At 38.6% G+C, this 19,365-nt stretch overlaps 1 protein-coding gene and 1 long non-coding RNA gene across 2 annotated transcripts in view; both read right to left on the reverse strand.

Annotated features, from left to right (window-relative positions):
• The window catches only part of LOC309498830, a 178,966-nt gene that overhangs the window by 1,525 nt on the left and 158,076 nt on the right, over nucleotides 1–19,365 (reverse strand). The window lies entirely within an intron of this gene.
• LOC309498824 (uncharacterized protein) lies at nucleotides 617–18,912 on the reverse strand. Its single transcript, XM_082169751.1, has 3 exons — nucleotides 18,852–18,912; nucleotides 17,347–17,487; nucleotides 617–1,173 (listed from the first exon to the last, which is right to left on the reverse strand). Exons 1-3 carry the CDS (start codon nucleotides 18,859–18,861, stop codon nucleotides 974–976), a joined length of 351 nt encoding a protein of 116 aa, XP_082025877.1. The 5' UTR covers nucleotides 18,862–18,912; the 3' UTR covers nucleotides 617–973.

The following is a 19,365-nucleotide window of genomic DNA, read 5'->3' on the forward strand; positions in this document are numbered from 1 at the left end:
GAGCACACGCAACAGGAACGAGCGCAATGGACAGTGAAAACTGGCAAATTGGCAACATGCAGTATCACAGACCAAAACAAAAACAAACATTCCAGCCTGAAAACTTACATTTCAAAGTAAAATAACTGGCTGTAGAAGTGTTTTTCAGAGAAATTAGTATGTGAACTTAACATGTTTCCTCAATATATGCAAACATATTAAAGGTGCATTAAGCAACTTTTCATGTTAAAAATACCTGTTTTCTAACCCATACATGCTTAAACAATTGCCTGATGGGCTGAATGAGCCCTTCTCTGATCGCTGAGATTGTCTCTATAATCCTGTAAAGTAAAATAAATAAGAGGGATTCGGGCCGGAATTTTAGACTGGGCGTGACGTCATGCGCGTTCACGGCACGCTCACCTGGCTGTCTGGCAGGTTTGTGTATTCGCCGCCATTCTCCGTAGAAGATGGATTCTAAGAGACCGGCTTGTAGTTCATTTCAAACACCAACGCAAACTCCACGTAAGATATAAAAAAGAAAACTTTTGTCCGTGAGCGTGCACACTTCTGGCTGCAGTTTCGCTTGCTTATCGCTGCAAAAACTCAGAGACTTGCGCAATGCACCTTTAAGTTATTTGTATGCTTTAGTAGAGTTAAAAAGGTAATACAGCACCTTTAATGTGATGAACAAAACCTGTGGGGACGTGAGGAGAACTGACGTCATACGTCCACTAAAATTCACATTGAGACCACTGGTTAAAAGCGTGGTTAAAATCGCAAAAAAATTAAATAAACGAGAAAAGTTCAGCATTATTTTCATTGCCCAGTGCCCACTTGTTTTGAGATTTTGAGATGTAGGCCTATCCACACATACATTTAGCCGACTCCAGGGTCTGTGTTCACAGATATTATATAATTATATTTTCAAGGTTCTCTCCTTCATGCCTTAAATCCAAGCTTAGCTGCCGTGATTCTTCCGTTAAGTTCAAAGTTATTTCGTCGACAGTATCCCACTTTGAAGCAACAGAGCAAACGTCAATGAGCACATAGGCATCAGTGTGGTTGTTCGCCAGCGGGTGGCGCTGTTGCACAGATTAGAGGAGCAGCAGTGTATGTTGACTCCCGGCAGCTCCTCCGTGTGGCAGTGTCGGGCTGTTGCACAGCCACTGGTCAGCATGACTCCCAATGCAACTGCAGACACACAAACAAAACAGTGTTTTTGAGAAACCACATGCTGGTTTACACAGAATCAACTTCAGAGGGATTTAATTTGAAAGACATGATTGTAATTGCAGTTCGCAATAGAACTATCGAGTTGCTAGTTGTAAAACCTGGAGTAGATTCAGCATTTTTGAGCCATGGGTTCATAGGTTAAGAATTTCCTGTGTGCTTTTAGAATGGCGTGTTTTGGATTTATGAGTAGAATTAATGCCTGTGGTGAACATTGCAAGAAGTGATTTGTGTTTTCTTCTGCAACATCAAATACATGCAATGTCAGACATGAATTATGAAGTAGGCCTACTATTAAATAGATAATTTACTAAGACGCTGCTGGTATAAGAACTATACAACTACCACAAGTTACTACACATTCTTGAAAAACTGTTTGACGACTACTATGTAGCAATTTATTAGTGACTTATAAAAAAAACAAAAAATTAAAAAAAACGTTGCTTCAATATTCATGTTTGATGCATGACTGTGTGTAGTTTATATTTCAGAGCAAATCATGGAAGTAATGTTGACCACAGACATTATTTTAATCAGGGAGCAAATTAGCTTTCTGGCATGGTGTACAAATGGATGAAATGACTGAACAGCTTTGTGACACATTAAAGGAATCAATAGGTCTATCTGTAAGTTGTATATCTATCTATACTTTAAATGAAATCTTGCTAGTTTATTGCTAGGTCAAACTTTACCATGACACTATTTATAAGCTCACAATAAATAAATAATAATGATAATAAAAATAATGTAATACACTTTTTCAATGACAGTCTAAAGCCCAAAGTATACTTCGAGTTTTTATGCATATGATAGGGTATACGAACAATGTGCTTTATGTAAATTTAAATATAATATAATCAAATATTTAGAATATAAATATTATATTTAAAGATCTAAATATAATGCTATAATCAACACTTTTCACGATTAGTATCTTGTCTAGAGCTTTTATCTAGATCTGTAATAGTAAAAACGTGCTAAAAGTTTTCGAGAGAGTTCCACATGTAATACTTATTTCATATGCAAAGATGTTAGCCAATCACAGCAGTGGGCCTTTAAGTCTCGCAGCAGACACAGGGAAGAAAAAATGCCTTTTATTTCTAAATTATGACAATTTTAGTAAAAAATTTTAATCATACTAACATCATTGTGCACCCCTGGAAACATTATAAAATAATGCAGTTCAGGACCCCTTTAAGGGGTCATCCACAAATAGCCAGTCAAAGGTTGATTTAACCTGAGTGTCTGAAATGCAGGCAAGATAAGGAATGGCACGGTTGAATGGGATACACCACAAAGACTGGGTTGGCCGATGCTGAATGTACGGATTTGCAGCCGAAAAATTTATGTTTAAGAAAAAGATTGGATTCTGCTCATATAACCGTTGATTGATCCAGCTTGGAGGTCTTTGCCACTATTAAGATAATAAATGAACGATGTGACAAATATAAGGGAAAAATTGGGAAATCTTCCATGTTGTGCAATAGGTTTGGAGGGTTCTTGGAGCAAAGGCTTGTAGGATGAGACGTCAACAAGTGATTTTTATCTGGTGATTTACCAGGGTTGGTGATGAATTTGTCCGCGTTTAGAACAATTCGGACTGTCTAGAAGGTTAGACACGATTAAGATAACTCTGTCAATGTTTCCCTTAGGCAATGACCCTTGAAAATGAACCAAGTCTATCTTAATGCCAGATATGGATGTGACTGGACACGCTTTGTCCTGGGACCTCGGAATCCGGAGGTCTGCAAAACTTTTTGAAATGTGAGAAGATGGCCGGCTGGGATAGCATCATGCGGCAAGATGATTAAGAAATCATTGAGCAAGTGGATATGGGAGGTATTGGATTGCATAATTATTGGATAAAATTCAGCATTGCTTCAGTCAGCGTGTCAAATTTTGGCCAATCATGCCAATGAACCCTAGTAGCCACTCCAATAGGGCTGACACGGCAAGACTCAAATGGGGTGTTTCAAAAAGGGGCTACCCTTACGAAAAAGAAGTATACTTCAAGTTAATTTTATGAAGTATACTTAAGTAATGTTCAAGTATATTTTTAAGTATACTTTTATGTAGTAAGTATACTAATATCAATTTGTACTTGTAGTCAACTTGTGAGTGTACAATTTCAATACTGCTTGGGAATAAATTGGCCCACTTTTAGTATATAAAAGTATATGTTTAAGTGTACTATAAGTGTAACAGTAGTAAACTTTAAGTACACAACTAGGTTTCTCATTTGTAATGCATCTGTACTACAAGTGAACTTATAAGTATACTAGTAGTTTACTATTTTAATACAAGTAGTACATTTTTAGTTTAGTAGTCTCAGTAAACTACTAGTTTAGTAGTTTATACTGCAAGTATACTTGTAAGTTTTCTTTGAGTGAACATAATATTATACTTATAGTTTACTATTTATATATTTTTTTTGCACTTGCAGTATACTACTATGTTCAAATGTAGATATTATTTTTTTATACTTGAAAAATACCTTTAACTGTACTTTAATTTTAAAAACATTTTATTAGCTTCATGCATTCTTTTTTATCAACACTTGAATGTCGGTAAGTTTCATAAAGAAAGGCAACATTTTAAACAAAAAAGTTGAGAAAATCACATTTTGTCAAAGACTACGCCTTGATCAGATTCAGAGCGATGATCAAAAAACAGATGGAGTAGATTGAGTCCAACACCCCCAAAGCTTCACGGCCGTTTTCTCTTCATGGGTTCGACATTTCATTTGGAAACATTAAGCAGTTTTGATTTACATGCTGTTTAATGTTTGATGATCACGTTATTTTACATTAGCGTGAGCAATCTTCTATCACTTGTTTCAGCAGCTTCTTCTCATGTGTTTTGATCTGGATATTCTGTACTAGAATATGTTTTAACCACTTGTTAAAAAAACGCAACTTGATCCTACAGAATTAGTCAATTACAGGCCAATCTTGAATCTACCTTTTCTGTCAAAGGCAGTATCCTCACAACTATGTTCCTTTTTAGAAAGAAATGGTATCTGCAAGGATTTCCAGTCAGGATTTAGACCATACCATAGTACTGAGACAGCTCTCATTAGAGTCACAAATGATTTTCTCTTATCATCCGATCGTGGTTGTATCTCTCTATTAGTGTTACTCGAGCTTAGTGCTGCATTTGATACTATTGACCACAACATTCTTTTATATAGACTCGAAAATTATGTTGGCATTAGTGGAATTGCATTAGCATGGTTTAAATCATATTTATCTGACCGTTATCAGTTTGTAGCAGTAAATGAAGAGATGTCTTATCGATCACAAGTTCAGTATGGAGTACCACAAGGCTCAGTACTAGGACCATTGCTGTTCACTCTGTACATGATACCCTTGGGAGATTACATTAGGAAGCATGACATTAGTTTTCACTGTTATGCTGATGATACTCAGCTTTATATTTCTTCAAGCCCTGAAAAAACTTACCAATTCACAAAATTAACGGAATTGGTCAAAAACTGGATGACTAGTAATTTCCTACTACTTAACTGTAACGGGTTAAGTAGTAGGAAACTACTACTAGGTAACGGGCCAGTCTGAGTATTTCACAGTCTGCTCAGTTACTGGGATTTTCACGCACAACCATTTCTAGGGTTTACAAAGAATGGTGTGAAAAGGGAAAAACATCCAGTATGCGGCAGTCCTGTGGGTGAAAATGCCTTGTTGATGCTAGAGGTCAGAGGAGAATGGGCCGACTGATTCAAGCTGATAGAAGAGCAACTTTCACTGAAATAACCACTCGTTACAACCGAGGTATGCAGCAAAGCATTTGTGAAGCCACAACACGCACAACCTTGAGGCGGATGGGCTACAACAGCAGAAGACCCCACCAGGTACCACTCATCTCCACTACAAATAGGAAAAAGAGGCTACAATTTGCACGAGCTCACCAAAATTGGACAGTTGAAGACTGGAAAAATGTTACCTGGTCTGATGAGTCTCGATTTCTGTTGAGACATTCAGATGGTAGAGTCAGAATTTGGCGTAAACAGAATGAGAACATGGATCCATCATGCCTTGCTACCACTGTGCAGGCTGGTGGTGGTGGTGTAATGGTGTGGGGGATGTTTTCTTGGCACACTTTAGGCCCCTTAGTGCCAATTGGGCAACGTTTAAATGCCACGGCCTACCTGAGCATTGTTTCTGATCATGTCCATCCCTTTATGACCACCATGTACCCATCCTCTGATGGCTACTTCCAGCAGGATAATGCACCATGTCACAAAGCTCGAATCATTTCAAATTGGTTTCTTGAACATGACAATGAGTTCACTGTACTAAAATGGCCCCCACAGTCACCAGATCTCAACCCAATAGAGCATCTTTGGGATGTGGTGGAACGGGAGCTTCGTGCCCTGGATTTGCATCCCACAAATCTCCATCAACTGCAAGATGCTATCCTATCAATATGGGCCAACATTTCTAAAGAATGCTTTCAGCACCTTGTTGAATCAATGCCACGTAGAATTAAGGCAGTTCTGAAGGCGAAAGGGGGTCAAACACAGTATTAGTATGGTGTTCCTACTGTAATAATCCTTTAGGTGAGTGTATATCTAAATTACATCATATGCTGTCAATGACAAATGCAGAATAATTAGTTAATGCTTTCATGACATCAAGGCTAGATTATTGTAATGCTCTTATGGGTGGTTGCCCTGCACGCTTAATAAATAAACTACAGCTGGTCCAAAATGCAGCAGCTAGAGTTCTTACCAGAACCAAGAAGTATGACCATATTAGCCCGGTTCTGCACTGGCTCCCTATTAAACATTGTATACATTTTAAAAATATTGCTGATTACTTATAAAGCACTAAATGGTTTAGCTCCTCAGCACTTGAGCGAGCTCTTAACGCATTATAGTACTTCATGTCTATAGCGATCTCAAAATTCCGGCCAGTTGATAATACCTAGAATATCAAAATCTACTGCTGCCGGTAGATCCTTTTCCTAGTTAGCACCAAAACTCTGGTAACATTGTCCGGGAAGCAGACACACTCTGTCAGTTCAAATCTAGACCAAAAATACATCTCTTTGACCCAGCATACACATTATAAACTTCAAAGGCTTAGGCTGCAAAGATTAGGTCAGCCGGAACTGGGAACACTCCCCATAAATCCTGATGTACTCGTTACATCATAAGAAGAATGGTGTCTACGCTAATATTAGTCTCTCTGTTTATCCCAAGGTTTACCGCAGTCCGCCGGATCCAGGCTGTATCCAGATCTGATGAAGGACCTGCGCCTGGACACGACGACAATGCAGTCCTGAAGTGTCAACTAGTCTCTCCCCTGTGAAGACCCCTTCTCCTTCCCTTTACCTCTGTACAGATTAAATGTTGTCAAAATAGTTCCGATTCACATGGCTACTCGGAAGCGATAAATAATTCTGCGAATGAGCGGGCCGGAGCGCATTAAAGGGATAGTTCACTTTGAAATTCATTTTTGGTATGTTTTAGCTTACCTCAAGGGCATCCAAGATGTAGGTGTCTTTTTTTCCGCAGTAGTTTCAATTTTGATATTTTTAGGTCAAACCGTTCTTGTCTGTCAGTCATAATGCAGGTCTATGGTCACGGTCTCAAAACACAAGCACAGAGTCCAAATTAAAACAATTCCCCGTCGTCCAAATTAAACAATTCCCCATCGTAAGTACACATTGATGGCCTAAGACACGAAACGAGCGGTTTGTGTGAGAAAACGAACAGTATTTATATCGTTTTTACCTCTTATACGCAGACATGTCCGAGTGATCTGATCTGACGTGTACGCAGACTGGTGCATAGATAGGCCTATATACACTAGATGTCGCCTTAAAGACATTCGTTCCAATGAACTGCCGTAGAAAAGGCGACATCTAGTGTTTATATTTCTATGCACCAGTCTGCGTATACGTCAGATCAGATCACTCGGACATGTCTGCGTATAAGAGGTAAAAACGATATAAATACTGTTCGTTTTCTCACACAAACCGCTCGTTTCGTGTCTTAGGCCATCAATGTGTACTTACGATGGGGAATTGTTTAATTTGGACGACGGGGAATTGTTTTAATTTGGACTCTGTGCTTGTGTTTTGAGACCGTGACCATAGACCTGCATTATATGACTGACAGACAAGAACGGTTTGACCTAAAAATATCAAAATTGAAACTACTGCGGAAAAAAAGACACCTACATCTTGGATGCCCTTGAGGTAAGCTAAAACATACCAAAAATTAATTTCAAAGTGAACTATCCCTTTAAGGGTTTTCTGTTAGAATGGTGTCGTGTAAGCGGCCCCTAAGTTAATAACTAATGATCTTTGCAACGGAAGAGAATCGATCAAAACTAACTTTAGCTGGACAATAACTTTATTCTAGAGCTGCTGTAATGCCAAAACAATCTCTGTTATTTTAATTTCCTATTATCACTGTAAAGCTGCTTTGAAACAGTCCATATTGTTAAAAGCGCTATATAAATGAAGGTGACTTGACTTGACATGTGTCATAGCGCCCCCTACTGTATAACAGTGAAAACATGGATAGCTGGTAAATTCAGTCAATGGTGGGGAAAGAGTAAAGTAGAATTAAAGTAAAAATGTACATTACCAATGGACTACACAAAAATTCAGATACGCAGATTTAGAAACATATCTGTTTTATATCAATATTCTAATCAATATTTTCAAACAATGTAAGTTTCATAAGACTGTATATGAAAAACTATGTAAAAAAAGTATATTTAATAGGCTACTCGATCAAAAGAGTTAACACAACTACAAGCCAAGTATACTTTGAATACTTAATTATACTTTTAAGTATATCTCGATCAAAAGATTGAGTACAAGTAAAAGGCAAATATACTTGGACTTTTCTCTCAGTATAAGTCAAGTACACTTAAGTGTAATTTTAAGTATATTTCTGAGAAGTACATAAATTCTATTTCTGAGAATGCTGTCTAGTACATTTCACATTATTGAAATTGTTGCAGACCTTACTCCTGGATGAAAGAAAACAACAACTCTGACCCTAGCCTCAAAATTGATGGAAGCTTTCGAACAGGTAGTTGCAGGCCGCAGAACATAACTTGACCTGATTTGGTTTCAGGCATGAGAGGATTAGATGGTTAATTTACGGACAGGATGTGGTCGAGTGATCGACCGATATACAGACCATGCAATAATTGTTAATGAAACCCAGGAAAACCCTGCCGGTCTCCAAAGCACCCCAGTAAGGACACTGATTCCATTGGTAAGGACCCCTCAAGCCAGGGTTTACCCCTGTTGCAGACAGCCAAAGAAAGAGAAGAGGATTAGAAATAGAGGGAGGAAAAGACAATGTTTGAGTGGTTAATGCGGGGTAGAAATTGCAGGGATTGGATTGGAGAGTGTGTTAGATCCGTGGTGTGGGGCTGAGCAGGTGAGGGAGGAAAGTGAGAGTGAGAGCTCCTGGCCATAGTGGGATCTCTTCTTAGCTTTTCTTTTTTGCTCGGCAGTAGTCATAGACATGGGTGTACCCAATCTTTTCCTTGTTTGTTTTTGTATTTATATAGTTCGAAACTGGTTTAGTTTAGCTTGGACCGGAGTTTAAAGTACACTTCCCCATCCCATGTTTTCTCCTCCTCTTTAAAGTTTTTTTTTTTTATATATATTTTTTTTTACATGATTTACCTTTACCATACATACTTTTTCATATTATGATTGGCTGATAATGTTAAGTTGAAAATTCTCAGTCTCAATGTGAGGGGCCTGAATAATCCAGTGAAGCGAGTTGCTATTTTGGACTTCTTGCGGAAACAAAGAATAAATATAGCCTCATTTGGTCAAGCAGGATACAAATCGCATGTCTAATAGTTTTTTTCCATGTTGTTCCATGCTGCTCCTCAGCTTCAAATTCATCTAAAGCGGTGGCGATTGTATGCCGGCGTAGCTTGCTAAGTTGTTGGGCAAATAGCAAAGGCAGAATAACCATTGCGAAAGTTCACATAGAAAATAGATATATCACCCTCGTTTCTTAACAGGTCACAAACGGGGCGTTTACACGTACATGGTTATTTTGAGAAACGGAGACATTTCCCTTCGTTTGTGGCGTCACTTGCACTGCGTCAAAGGTGCGACCTATATTTTCGGGATTCTGATTGGCTAACATGGGCTTGAGCTTCTCGTTACACTGTCACCTACAGGTTTGGCATGCTTTTGACGCCATATATACGGGTTTGTGTAAACGAACACTTTTCTGAAAACGAAGAGGGTGAAATGTCCGTTTATGAAAATAACTTAACCTAAGTGTAACAGTCACCAGATCAGCACGCTCCGCCCACTCGTTCACTCTCCCCAGAATTCTGATTCCCTGCACCTGCACATCATCATCAGCGCACACTATAGACTCTCTTCTCCTTCACTCCCTTGTCTGGTCTTGACCCTATGAACGCATACAGACTCTACCCTAATACCTACCTGTTCTTACCCGCTTCAAGGATTCCTTACCCAAACTCTGTCTCCTGTCATTCGTCTTCAGTCATCCATCTTCAGCCACCTTTTATCCGCCTACAGCCTGCTGCTCTCTCTCTGTTCATCTACAAGACACAGACCCGTATTATCATCCAGCTAAGTCCTTCATCCATTCTGTCACTCTGCCCCAAGCTCACCTGTCTGCATAACTGTCCAGATCCGTGCCACTGCTCACTAAAACTGTTTACGTATCACTTACTTGCCTGCTTCCCTCTGTATCGTGACACTAAGGCACTTTTGGAGCTTTCTGGTTTTAAATCTATCATAGGTGCTGAAATTAATGTTGTTGTCGACTATTCAGTTGATGGGTCAGGACACACAGATACATAAATATGTATATTAAATCCTAATGCTAAAGACTCACCCACTAATCTAGACACAAAGCTTTTTTTCCCAAATTGACTTTATTTTTGCTTCTAGAGGCTTGTTCCATGATATCATGGATGTCAGCTTATTGCCAATGGCGCTTTCTGATCATAAGGCAGTGATTGCTCTTGCTTTGATACATTCTAAACCAGCTCAGGCCCCTAGATGGCATTTTAACACCACGCTTCTTTGCGACAAAGCATTTGAAACTATGTTTTCAAGTCAACTAATGGACTTTGCTGAAATAAATAAGGGTTCAGTTGATGATCCAAGGATACTCTGGGATGCTGTTATTAGAAATTTTGCTTCCAACACAAGGAAGGCTCTAGATTACATGATTTAGAGTCTAAACTTTGTATTAGATGGTTTATTACAACAAGCTTTGATGAGGATGTCATGCTTTAATTCGACCTTGTGAAAAACTAGATAAATGCCATTATGAAGCGGCATGCTGAATTTTTTATTCATAGAACGTCAATTGTATTATTTAAATGGGGCTAGACCCAGCTGTTTACTCGCCCTTAGATTGAGGTTCAATAAACATTTCTCATATATCACCACAATCAAATCAGGAAATGGTAACATTCTCAATTAACCTTCACAGGTTAATGCTACCTTCCACAGTTTTTATGCTGAGTTACTGTATACAGTTCGTAGGAATTGCATAACCAAAAGGCTTGTGACAATTTCCTAAATAACATACCACTTCCCAAGCTCTCTGAGGAGGAGTCTCTAAGATACTCCCATTACTTTGAATGAGCTAAAGAAAGCTGCTTTGGATATGTGTAGTTTGGGACCTTTATTTTTTTATATGACTCAAACTGCTTTTGAGAGAGGGTCCTTTTCCAGGGATGTGAATATTGCCTTTATTTCAATTTTGCTCAAAAAGGACAAGGACCCTAATGATTGTGCCAACTATAGGTCTTTGTCTCTTTTAAATGCCGATCTGAAAATATATGGTAAATTACTTGCTCAGAGGCTTCAGACTGTTATGCATAAGCTTATTAACTGTGACCAGACAGGCTTCATTAGAACTAGGCTGGCATCAGATTATGTAAGAAGATTGCTTCATATAATAAACGGTCTCTTCTTCGACTCTTCCTGTTGCTGTCCTCTCCCTAGATACTATGAAGGCTTTTGCTTTTGATCATTAAGAATACCCAAATTTGTGGTCTGTAGTGAATATCATTGCTCTGGGGTCCTCTTACATTCGTATAATCACGGTGCTTTATGCGAACCCCATGACCATGGTTCTGACCATGGACAAGTAGGACTTGTTCATCCCTGTTTGATATAGCTAGAGGCTCTCTAGGGATGCCCCCTAAATAGACAATACGCATAGATAAGGGCATCACTCCGATCACACTATGTGGGACCAGTCATCATATTTCATTGAATGCAGATGATCTCCATTTTAATTTAGGTAACACGTTGCAGTCCATACCTAACATTTTAACAATTTTTGCCAGCTTTGGCAAGTTTTCGGGATATAGAATAAACTGGGCTAAGTTGGCACTCCTTCTGAATGACACAATGAGAAACACAGTACTACCCCACAGGTATTTTTGAAATTGAAATATATGGGTATTATGATCGGTGCTTCTTTTCAATAATTAAAACTAACTACGAGGGCATCTTGACCAAAATGTTGTGTAACCTGGATAACTGGTCATCACTCACAAACACTTACTTACTGTTTCCATAATCAAAATGAATGTGCTCCCCCGTATTATTACTTCATGAGCTCTATGCTGCCCTTGCCTCCCCTGTCTCCCTTTTGGGATAGGCTACAGAGCATAATTACCAAATTTATACCTTTGAAGAACTTTCCTTTCAGTTTCACCTGCAAAACTATACCTTTTTTTTCCTTTTTTCCTTACAGTTGAGGGCAGCCAAGAAAGCCTGTAGGTTCCTTTGGATGGTTCCCTTAAAATTCATTCTTTACTGTGAGATTCATGGAACAAGATGATTTGTCTCTAAATTGTACTGTTATATTCTGGAAAACATATATCCCCCTTTGACAATAAATTCTGCCTGACGGGCCGATATTCCTGACCTTGCACCCAGTTTTGATTGGGACAGCATCTGGGACATGGTGATGCATGCTTCTAGGAATCCTGACCATCAACAAATCCATTTAAACTTTAACCACAGGATCTATATGACTCCTCGCAAACTGTACAGTATGAAGCTTAAACCTGACCGAAATTGTATGCTGTGTCATACAGGGGAAATTTATACTTTTTATAACATTATCTGGGAATGCCCTGGGGTTGTTTCTTTTTTAAATATGGTTAAAGAAAATTTGTCCACAATATTAAATGTTTAGGTCCTTCTATCTCATCTGTTTTTATTCTAAATGACCGTACCGATATTCAACTTAAAACTCAGAAGCGGGTGTTTTTAGCTGGCTTGACAGCTGTCAAGAAAATAGTGGCAACAAGATGGAAGGCTCCACAGTCTCTAAATAAACAATATTGGTTGCTTACTTTTATAGATGTGGAATATCTCGAATTGTCCACTGCGCGTATTCATGGAGCAAGAGAGGTCACCATAAGGCTTTGGGGCCATCTCATCTCTCTCTCTCTCTGTCTCTCTCTCTCTCTCTCTCTCTCTCTAGAAAAGTTTTCTATTTTCTGTCTTTTGTCTCTTTTACTTGTGTTATCCGGGTTTAGAAGTACTAAGATAGTGTTTTGTTGTCTGTCTGCCAGTTTTTATAACTGGCAGGATGACTTCAGGTGTGAGGACATTAGATTTCCTCACACGGCGTCATGCTGTGAAAATAAGTTTGAACGCTAGTGTGGAAGAGTGTAGTTTAGCTGTAGGAGAGGTGGTTGGCTGTGAAAATGTTTTGTCGGCATCAAGAATGCGTTTGTTGTTTTGTTGAAAACCGTTGAGTTCGCAAAGTTGTTATTGACAATGATTTTGTTCCAGTGTTACCGTTGTCTACTCCGTCCAAAAAAATTATTCTTTCAAACACGCTTCTAAAAAACGAGGTGCTTGTTCAATTGTTAGAACGATATGGCAGGTTACTGAAACACGTAGTGTCGTTCAGACGTTTTGTGTACATGGTACTAAAGGATAACAAAGAGGAATTGGATTTGACATTTAATTTCAATCATGATGACTTCAGCTATGTGGTTTATGCCACAACGAATAGCATGAAATGCCTTAGGCTGCGTTCACACTGCAGGGCTTAATGCTCAATTCCGATTTTTTGAAAAAATTCGATTTTTTTGCAAGGCCGTTCACATTTCCAATTAAATGCGACCTTTTGTGATCTCCTGTGTGAACGTGAAATGACCCAGAAGTGACCCGCATGCGCAGAAGAGTACTCAACGGTCAACGACATCACTTGTTGTTTGCGGAAGTAGCTAAACATGGATGTCAACAGTGGAGCTCGTTTAGCGATATTAAAGTTATTTTCCCAACGGAGCCAGCGCAATTACAATCTTCTCGTTTTAAGAAGAAAATTAAAAAGAAGGAGGAGAGCAAGGTTTTTGGCCATGGCGTTTTGTGGAGCAGTGGTAGCAACGTCGGTACAGAGAAACGTGTGGGTGCGGAGTCGCAGCCAGGAGTGGTGGGATACTGATGTGAGTGTGTTTATCTTCTCATTCCCGCCTACTTCAACGCAGAATTGAAGTCGCATTTCAAAAGATCGGATACGTATCGGATTTGGACCACATACCCAAGTGGCCTGGGTCGCATTTGAAAAGATCGGATCTGTGTCGTTCAGACTGTCATGAAAAAAATCAGATACAGGTCGCATAGGGGCAAAAAAATCGGAATTGGGTCGTTTCAGCCTGCAGTGTGAACGTAGCCTTAGTTGTGGTGAAATAAGACATCTCGTGTTGGTTTGTCCGAAAAAAGATGAGAAATCCAAGAAAACAGTTTCAGCGGTTTCTGTTGAAATAGTTGGTGAGGACGAGGAGGTAGCTCAAAATGTTAGGAGTAAAGTGCCTACAAAAGTGGGTGTAGTTGAGGAAAACATTGTACAAAAACCTGTAGGAACAAACTTAACAGATTCACCTGGTGATGCTGCAGCTTTGAAGCAAATGGGGAAAGAGCGAGTGGCAGTGGTAGATATAGCTGAAAAGTTCTGAAAAGAATCAAGACATGGAGCTGGAAGGAGATCAGTGTTCTGGGGGAGAACAAGATGAATGTGTTTTTAAAACACCACAAAGGAGGAGATTTAAACAGAGCCACTACAGCAAATAAAAAAATAAATAAAATAAATAAAAATAAAATAGTCACACTGACACTGAAAGTGAAACTGAACTTTCAGAATGTAGTTTTACTTATGTTCAAACAAAAAATGAGTCTTTAGAACAATCTTACTGTGTAGATGATATAAGCTCTTTTTGAGAGTAACAAAGAATGCAAGAAATGTGCGCATTACAGAGTACTTTCCTGATTTGCAGCAATTTGAAGAAAAAGCTAAGATTTTTAAGAGTGAAGGTCTTTTTTCTCATCAAGAGGTTTACAGACTGAAAAAAATTCTCACTAAAGTATTTTTTCAATTAGGAATTAATGTTGATAATGACAAAAATTATATGTTTTTGTGTGTGTGTGTGTGTGTGTGTGTGTGTGTGTGTGTGTGTGTGTGTGTGTGTGTGTGTGTGTGTGTGTGTGTGTGTGTGTGTGTGTGTGTCTTGATTATCCTTTTCTTCTCTTCAATGAGAGAATTTCATTTTGCTTCTCTTAATTTAAATGGGGCACGAGAAGGGAAGAAAAGGTTTAAATTATATGAGTTAATCAAGGTAAAGAAAATAGACATTCTGTTTGCACAAGAAACTCATAGTGATGTTTCAAATGAAGAAGATTGGGCAAGATCATTTGATGGGTTAACCATTTTCAGTCATAATTAATCTCTAAGTGGCGGTGTTGCTATTTTATTTTCTAAGAACTTAGAGGTTCTAAGGTTTTTAAATTATCAGCCTATGCTGATGATATTGTCATTTTCATCAAAGAACAAAGTGATGTGTCAAAGATAACAAAGATTTTAAGTGATTTTGGACAACCTAGTCTCCCTGCTGGGTTAAAATGGAGTAGAGATGGATTTAAATATTTAGGTGTATATTTGGATGAACCTTAAGAAGTTCCCTGTATCTAAGTTACCAATTTTTTTATTGTAATTTATTCAAAGTATGTTCACTTTTTAAAGTTTTGAGAAGTGAAAAAACAGGCTCTTTGTACTGGACTCGTCAAGAACCGTTGATTTGTGGATCACGTTTGGATGTGTCAAATGAAGGATGTTTTCCTGCTTTGATGGACTTACTTATTAAATCTCATATCATTACTTTCGGAAGTCTAATTCATATAATTGAACATGATTTATCTGACACTAAAGCAATGGAAGAAAAGTTGAAGATGAGGTCAACCCGTGTAGTAACTCGGCTGTTGTCTAAGTGGAATGAAATCATTAACAAAGAAGAGTTAAAAATGATAAATGACTTTGAAGGGTGGATTCAACCAAAGGATGTAAGTATTCGAGAAAACGTTCTTATGAATGTCAGTTGTTTCACTTTTTCATGGGTCAAGCAAAAATGGCAATCTATGTAAGTAGAAAAAGTGAAATTGAAAAAATTCTGATACAGATGTAATATTGCTCTTTTCAATGTTGTTGAAATCAAGAATCCTAATTGATTTCCGGTATTACAATACAACAAATAATCTAATGTTGTTTGAGCAAAGATGGTGTATAAAATATGTTCTTTGTAATATTATTCATTCTCTCTCTCTCTCTCTCTCTCTCTCTCTCTCTCTCTCTCTCTCTCTCTCTCTCTCTCTCTCTCTCTCTCTCTCTCTCTCTCCTCCCTCCCAATATCAATTCCTACCAATTTTACATGATACATTCAAGGATACCAAGGGACATTTTACATAGAAACAAATCTACCCACAGGAGTTATGTCAGTAATGCATAACCATAAGTTCATCCACCTTCAGTAGTCTCACTGCTAAAAGGATCATTAAGAAAGCTTCATAGTGAGGAATCAGTAGCCTATTTGTGTTACAACAAAAATACAAGCAGACTCTACAAAGACTTCCATTGTAAGTTAATTTTTACCATTGATGAGTCGTAATTATAATCATACATGACACAGAAACTGTTGTTAGAGTCTATCTTATTTTGAAGCTTGAGCATACCTTTAACTAAAGGAAGAATATCTGGCCATACACTACAGTAAAACAAGTGGCATGAGCTCAGTGCTCAGTGCTGTCATGTGACGAGTCTGTGAGGCATGCTGAGCCGTGGAGGGAGGCAGAGCTGGCTCAACTTGTGAAAGTGGATAACTCTGGAGGATTATGGCTGGCTGATGATCCAACACGAGAGAGAGAGAGAAATCCCTGATGATCGCTGTCTAAATGCTCTTATCAGCCTTATCAATTTGACTGTGCAGGTCTGTCACCTATCTGGAGGACTGTCTGTATGAGAGTCTGGCTGTGTTCTGTCAATGGAATTTGGGTCATAAATGCGGTCGGGTTTTCATGTTACAAAGAATTTCGCTCAAGCAATGATATCTGAAAGTTGTGCTGGAAGCCTCAAGCATCACTCTTAAAAATAGAGGCTCCAAAATGCGGTTTTCGCAGCAATACTATAGAATAACCATTTTTGGTTCCCCAAAGAATTAACCTTTCAGTGAACATTTCTTAAAAAGAACCAATTTTTCCTTAGTGTTAAGAATATTTTAATGATCTTAAGAACCTTTATTTTCACTATAAAGAACCTTTTGAATTATGGAATGGTTCCGTGGATGCTAAAGGTTATATGCCAAATAAGGAACCTTTATTTTCAAGAGTGTAATAATTCACAGACAGTCTCAGCATTACATACATTCAAAACAAATGAAGGTTTTTATGTTTGATTTGGAGATGAAGGTGTTGTACGGGTTAAAGCAGGTTAATTAGATGGGGGGCAGGGAACACTGTGATCACTAACTTCAGTTAATCTTTTCTGAGGAGTGATCATCCGCCTCTAATGCTCCTTACGCTGCCAAAGTGTGATGACAATTACACGCAGAGAGTCTCACAAGGAGGATTAAGGTGTCTCTGCTGGAGTTCTGTTGCTCAAAGGATTTCAGAAATCCTCACCATGAATTTGACGAACCAAATTGTCACCAAAAACTATCAGGATGCATTATTCTCCAAAGCAAATGATGCTCATGAAATGACTGCCTAGGCCATAGAAAAGCAGGCAGCCATTTCTGATTGTTGCTGGTGGGTGGTTGTAGTCAAGGGCGATATTCTTACCACTTTCTGTCCTGATGCAGAAGCGATGCTTAAAGCCTTTGTGAGAGTGGGAGCAGGTGATGACTTCGGGGCTGGAGCAGCCTACATCCACATACCTCTGGTTATGCACAATGTTACAGGCATAACACTGCAGCCCATCAACTATAAAGCAGAAAGCAGATATTTGTTTTTATCAGAGCTGTGGATAATACTAATAAAAATAAATAAAAAAAGCAGCCTACTGTATTCCAAAATGAGCTGAATTCAGAGTAAATGTACAGCAATATCTTCGTTCACCATGTGTTTCTCAATGATTTCGCCTTTACTGTGGCTTCAGATCAAACATGGATGAGGTTTTAGCGACTGAGATTGAATTTAGCCCTGAGGTTTTAAGTCACTCAGCCATGTGCTCAGAACCCTGCTCTTGATACACATGGGTTTAGCTGAACAGTGCCTCTGGCTACACTATGACAGGTGGTTGTTAGGCTAATGTACTGTTCCACTTTGATAATGTTATGTGGGAAAGGCAGTACACTACATGTTATTAATGAAATGCTTTGAAAAAAGTAAATCATTTACATCAACAAGGAAAAGCATTCGCTTGCATGCATTATTGATGCAATTGAGTCCCACTAATATTTTGAATGATTTGCAGTGACATGCGATCTGTCTGACATAGTGCTTTGAGACTATCCAGTAGAAATCTGCATAATATGTGCAGTTTCTGACAGGTTATTGGCTTTTCTCGTGTATGGTAATTTATGATTTCTGGTAATGTGATCCCCATGTCCTTTTCAAAAGGCAAAGTTCATCTGGTGGCGGTGGCTCACTTTATATAACCCCTCACTGGAATCCGTTCAGACAGAAATGTTGTATTTGCATGTAAGATTAGATCTAAATGAGGCTAGTGAGCTTTAGGATGCAACACTGCAAGCAAACAAAGATATCTGAATTCATTACTGTTATATAGCTCAGATACAGTACATTTGGAATCAGAATATACCTCAGATACATTTGAGTCAGAATTCTAGTGGATTATACCTGTAATACATGTCAAATACAAAATGTGTGTTTGATTGATTTTTGTGTTACAATGAACACAGGACATTTTTCTGAATGTTGCAAAGAGGTCACCAAGCAAGTTCATTGGTCAGGTGGATTGTTCAAAGAACAAGGGCATCAACATTTTTGCTATATAACACAAAACCTTAGTATACACGCTATTTGAGCTTAAATAAACACGTAGAGAAAAGACAAATACTGTTCAAAGACTACAAAAAATGGCCTTGTTTTCCAGTAAAAAATCTAAATATGCCGATAACAAGATACATTTACTTAAAAAGATGAATTGAATGGAATATTGCATGAGTTAAGCTTATTTCTCTTGCCCAATAGTCCCCCCCCCCCCCCCCCCCCCTTGTTTTAATCACAAACAATCAACAGACACATAAAAAGAAAAATAAGTATATATATATAGTTTATTTTTTATTTTTATGTGACTGACACAAACATACACACACACTTACCTTCTGACATGAAAAGTGTCAGCAATGCCAAGAAATAATACAGTCCATATCCGTGCAGCAGGCGTGTATGGAGAGTCATTGGTGCAGCTGGAGGAAAAGTCACTCAGGGCTGGAAGTGAGATGAATCCTCCTGGGAGTAGTGCTCTCTGCCTCTTTCAGCATGAGCCACCACTCTCAAACAAAACACACAAAAGATACTCCACAGGAAAAGGGGAGGGGTGTAATATCAAAAAGGAAAATGGAAGAATCAATAATGAGCCACTAAGAATAGACTACATATGTTACATCGAAGTGAAGTACAGTGATTTGCCCCTCGTTTCTCCCATCCTTCTTAAACCCTAGAGAGAGAGTCTTCAGTCCCTGCCAGAAGCACACAGTCTGCCTGAGACCTTCTGCTGGATCAGTGGTAATTTGCTCAATGATAATCCCAAAGCCCCTGATAAACACTTTCACGCCCAGTTTCTCACTGTGACAGAAGAGTCAGTCTTCATGCTCTTATGTGTGAGGTATTAGT

This window comes from Leuciscus leuciscus, assembly GCF_965113295.1.
Source record: "Leuciscus leuciscus genome assembly, chromosome: 5".
Lineage (NCBI taxonomy): Eukaryota > Metazoa > Chordata > Actinopteri > Cypriniformes > Leuciscidae > Leuciscus > Leuciscus leuciscus.

Bases quoted from the DNA above. Each gene is read 5' to 3' on its own strand.
- LOC309498824 (XM_082169751.1), bottom strand. The intron at 1,174-17,346 runs GTAAGAATATCG...GTGTGTCTGCAG, and splicing joins CTGCATCAGGACAGAAAGTG to TTGCATTGGGAGTCATGCTG.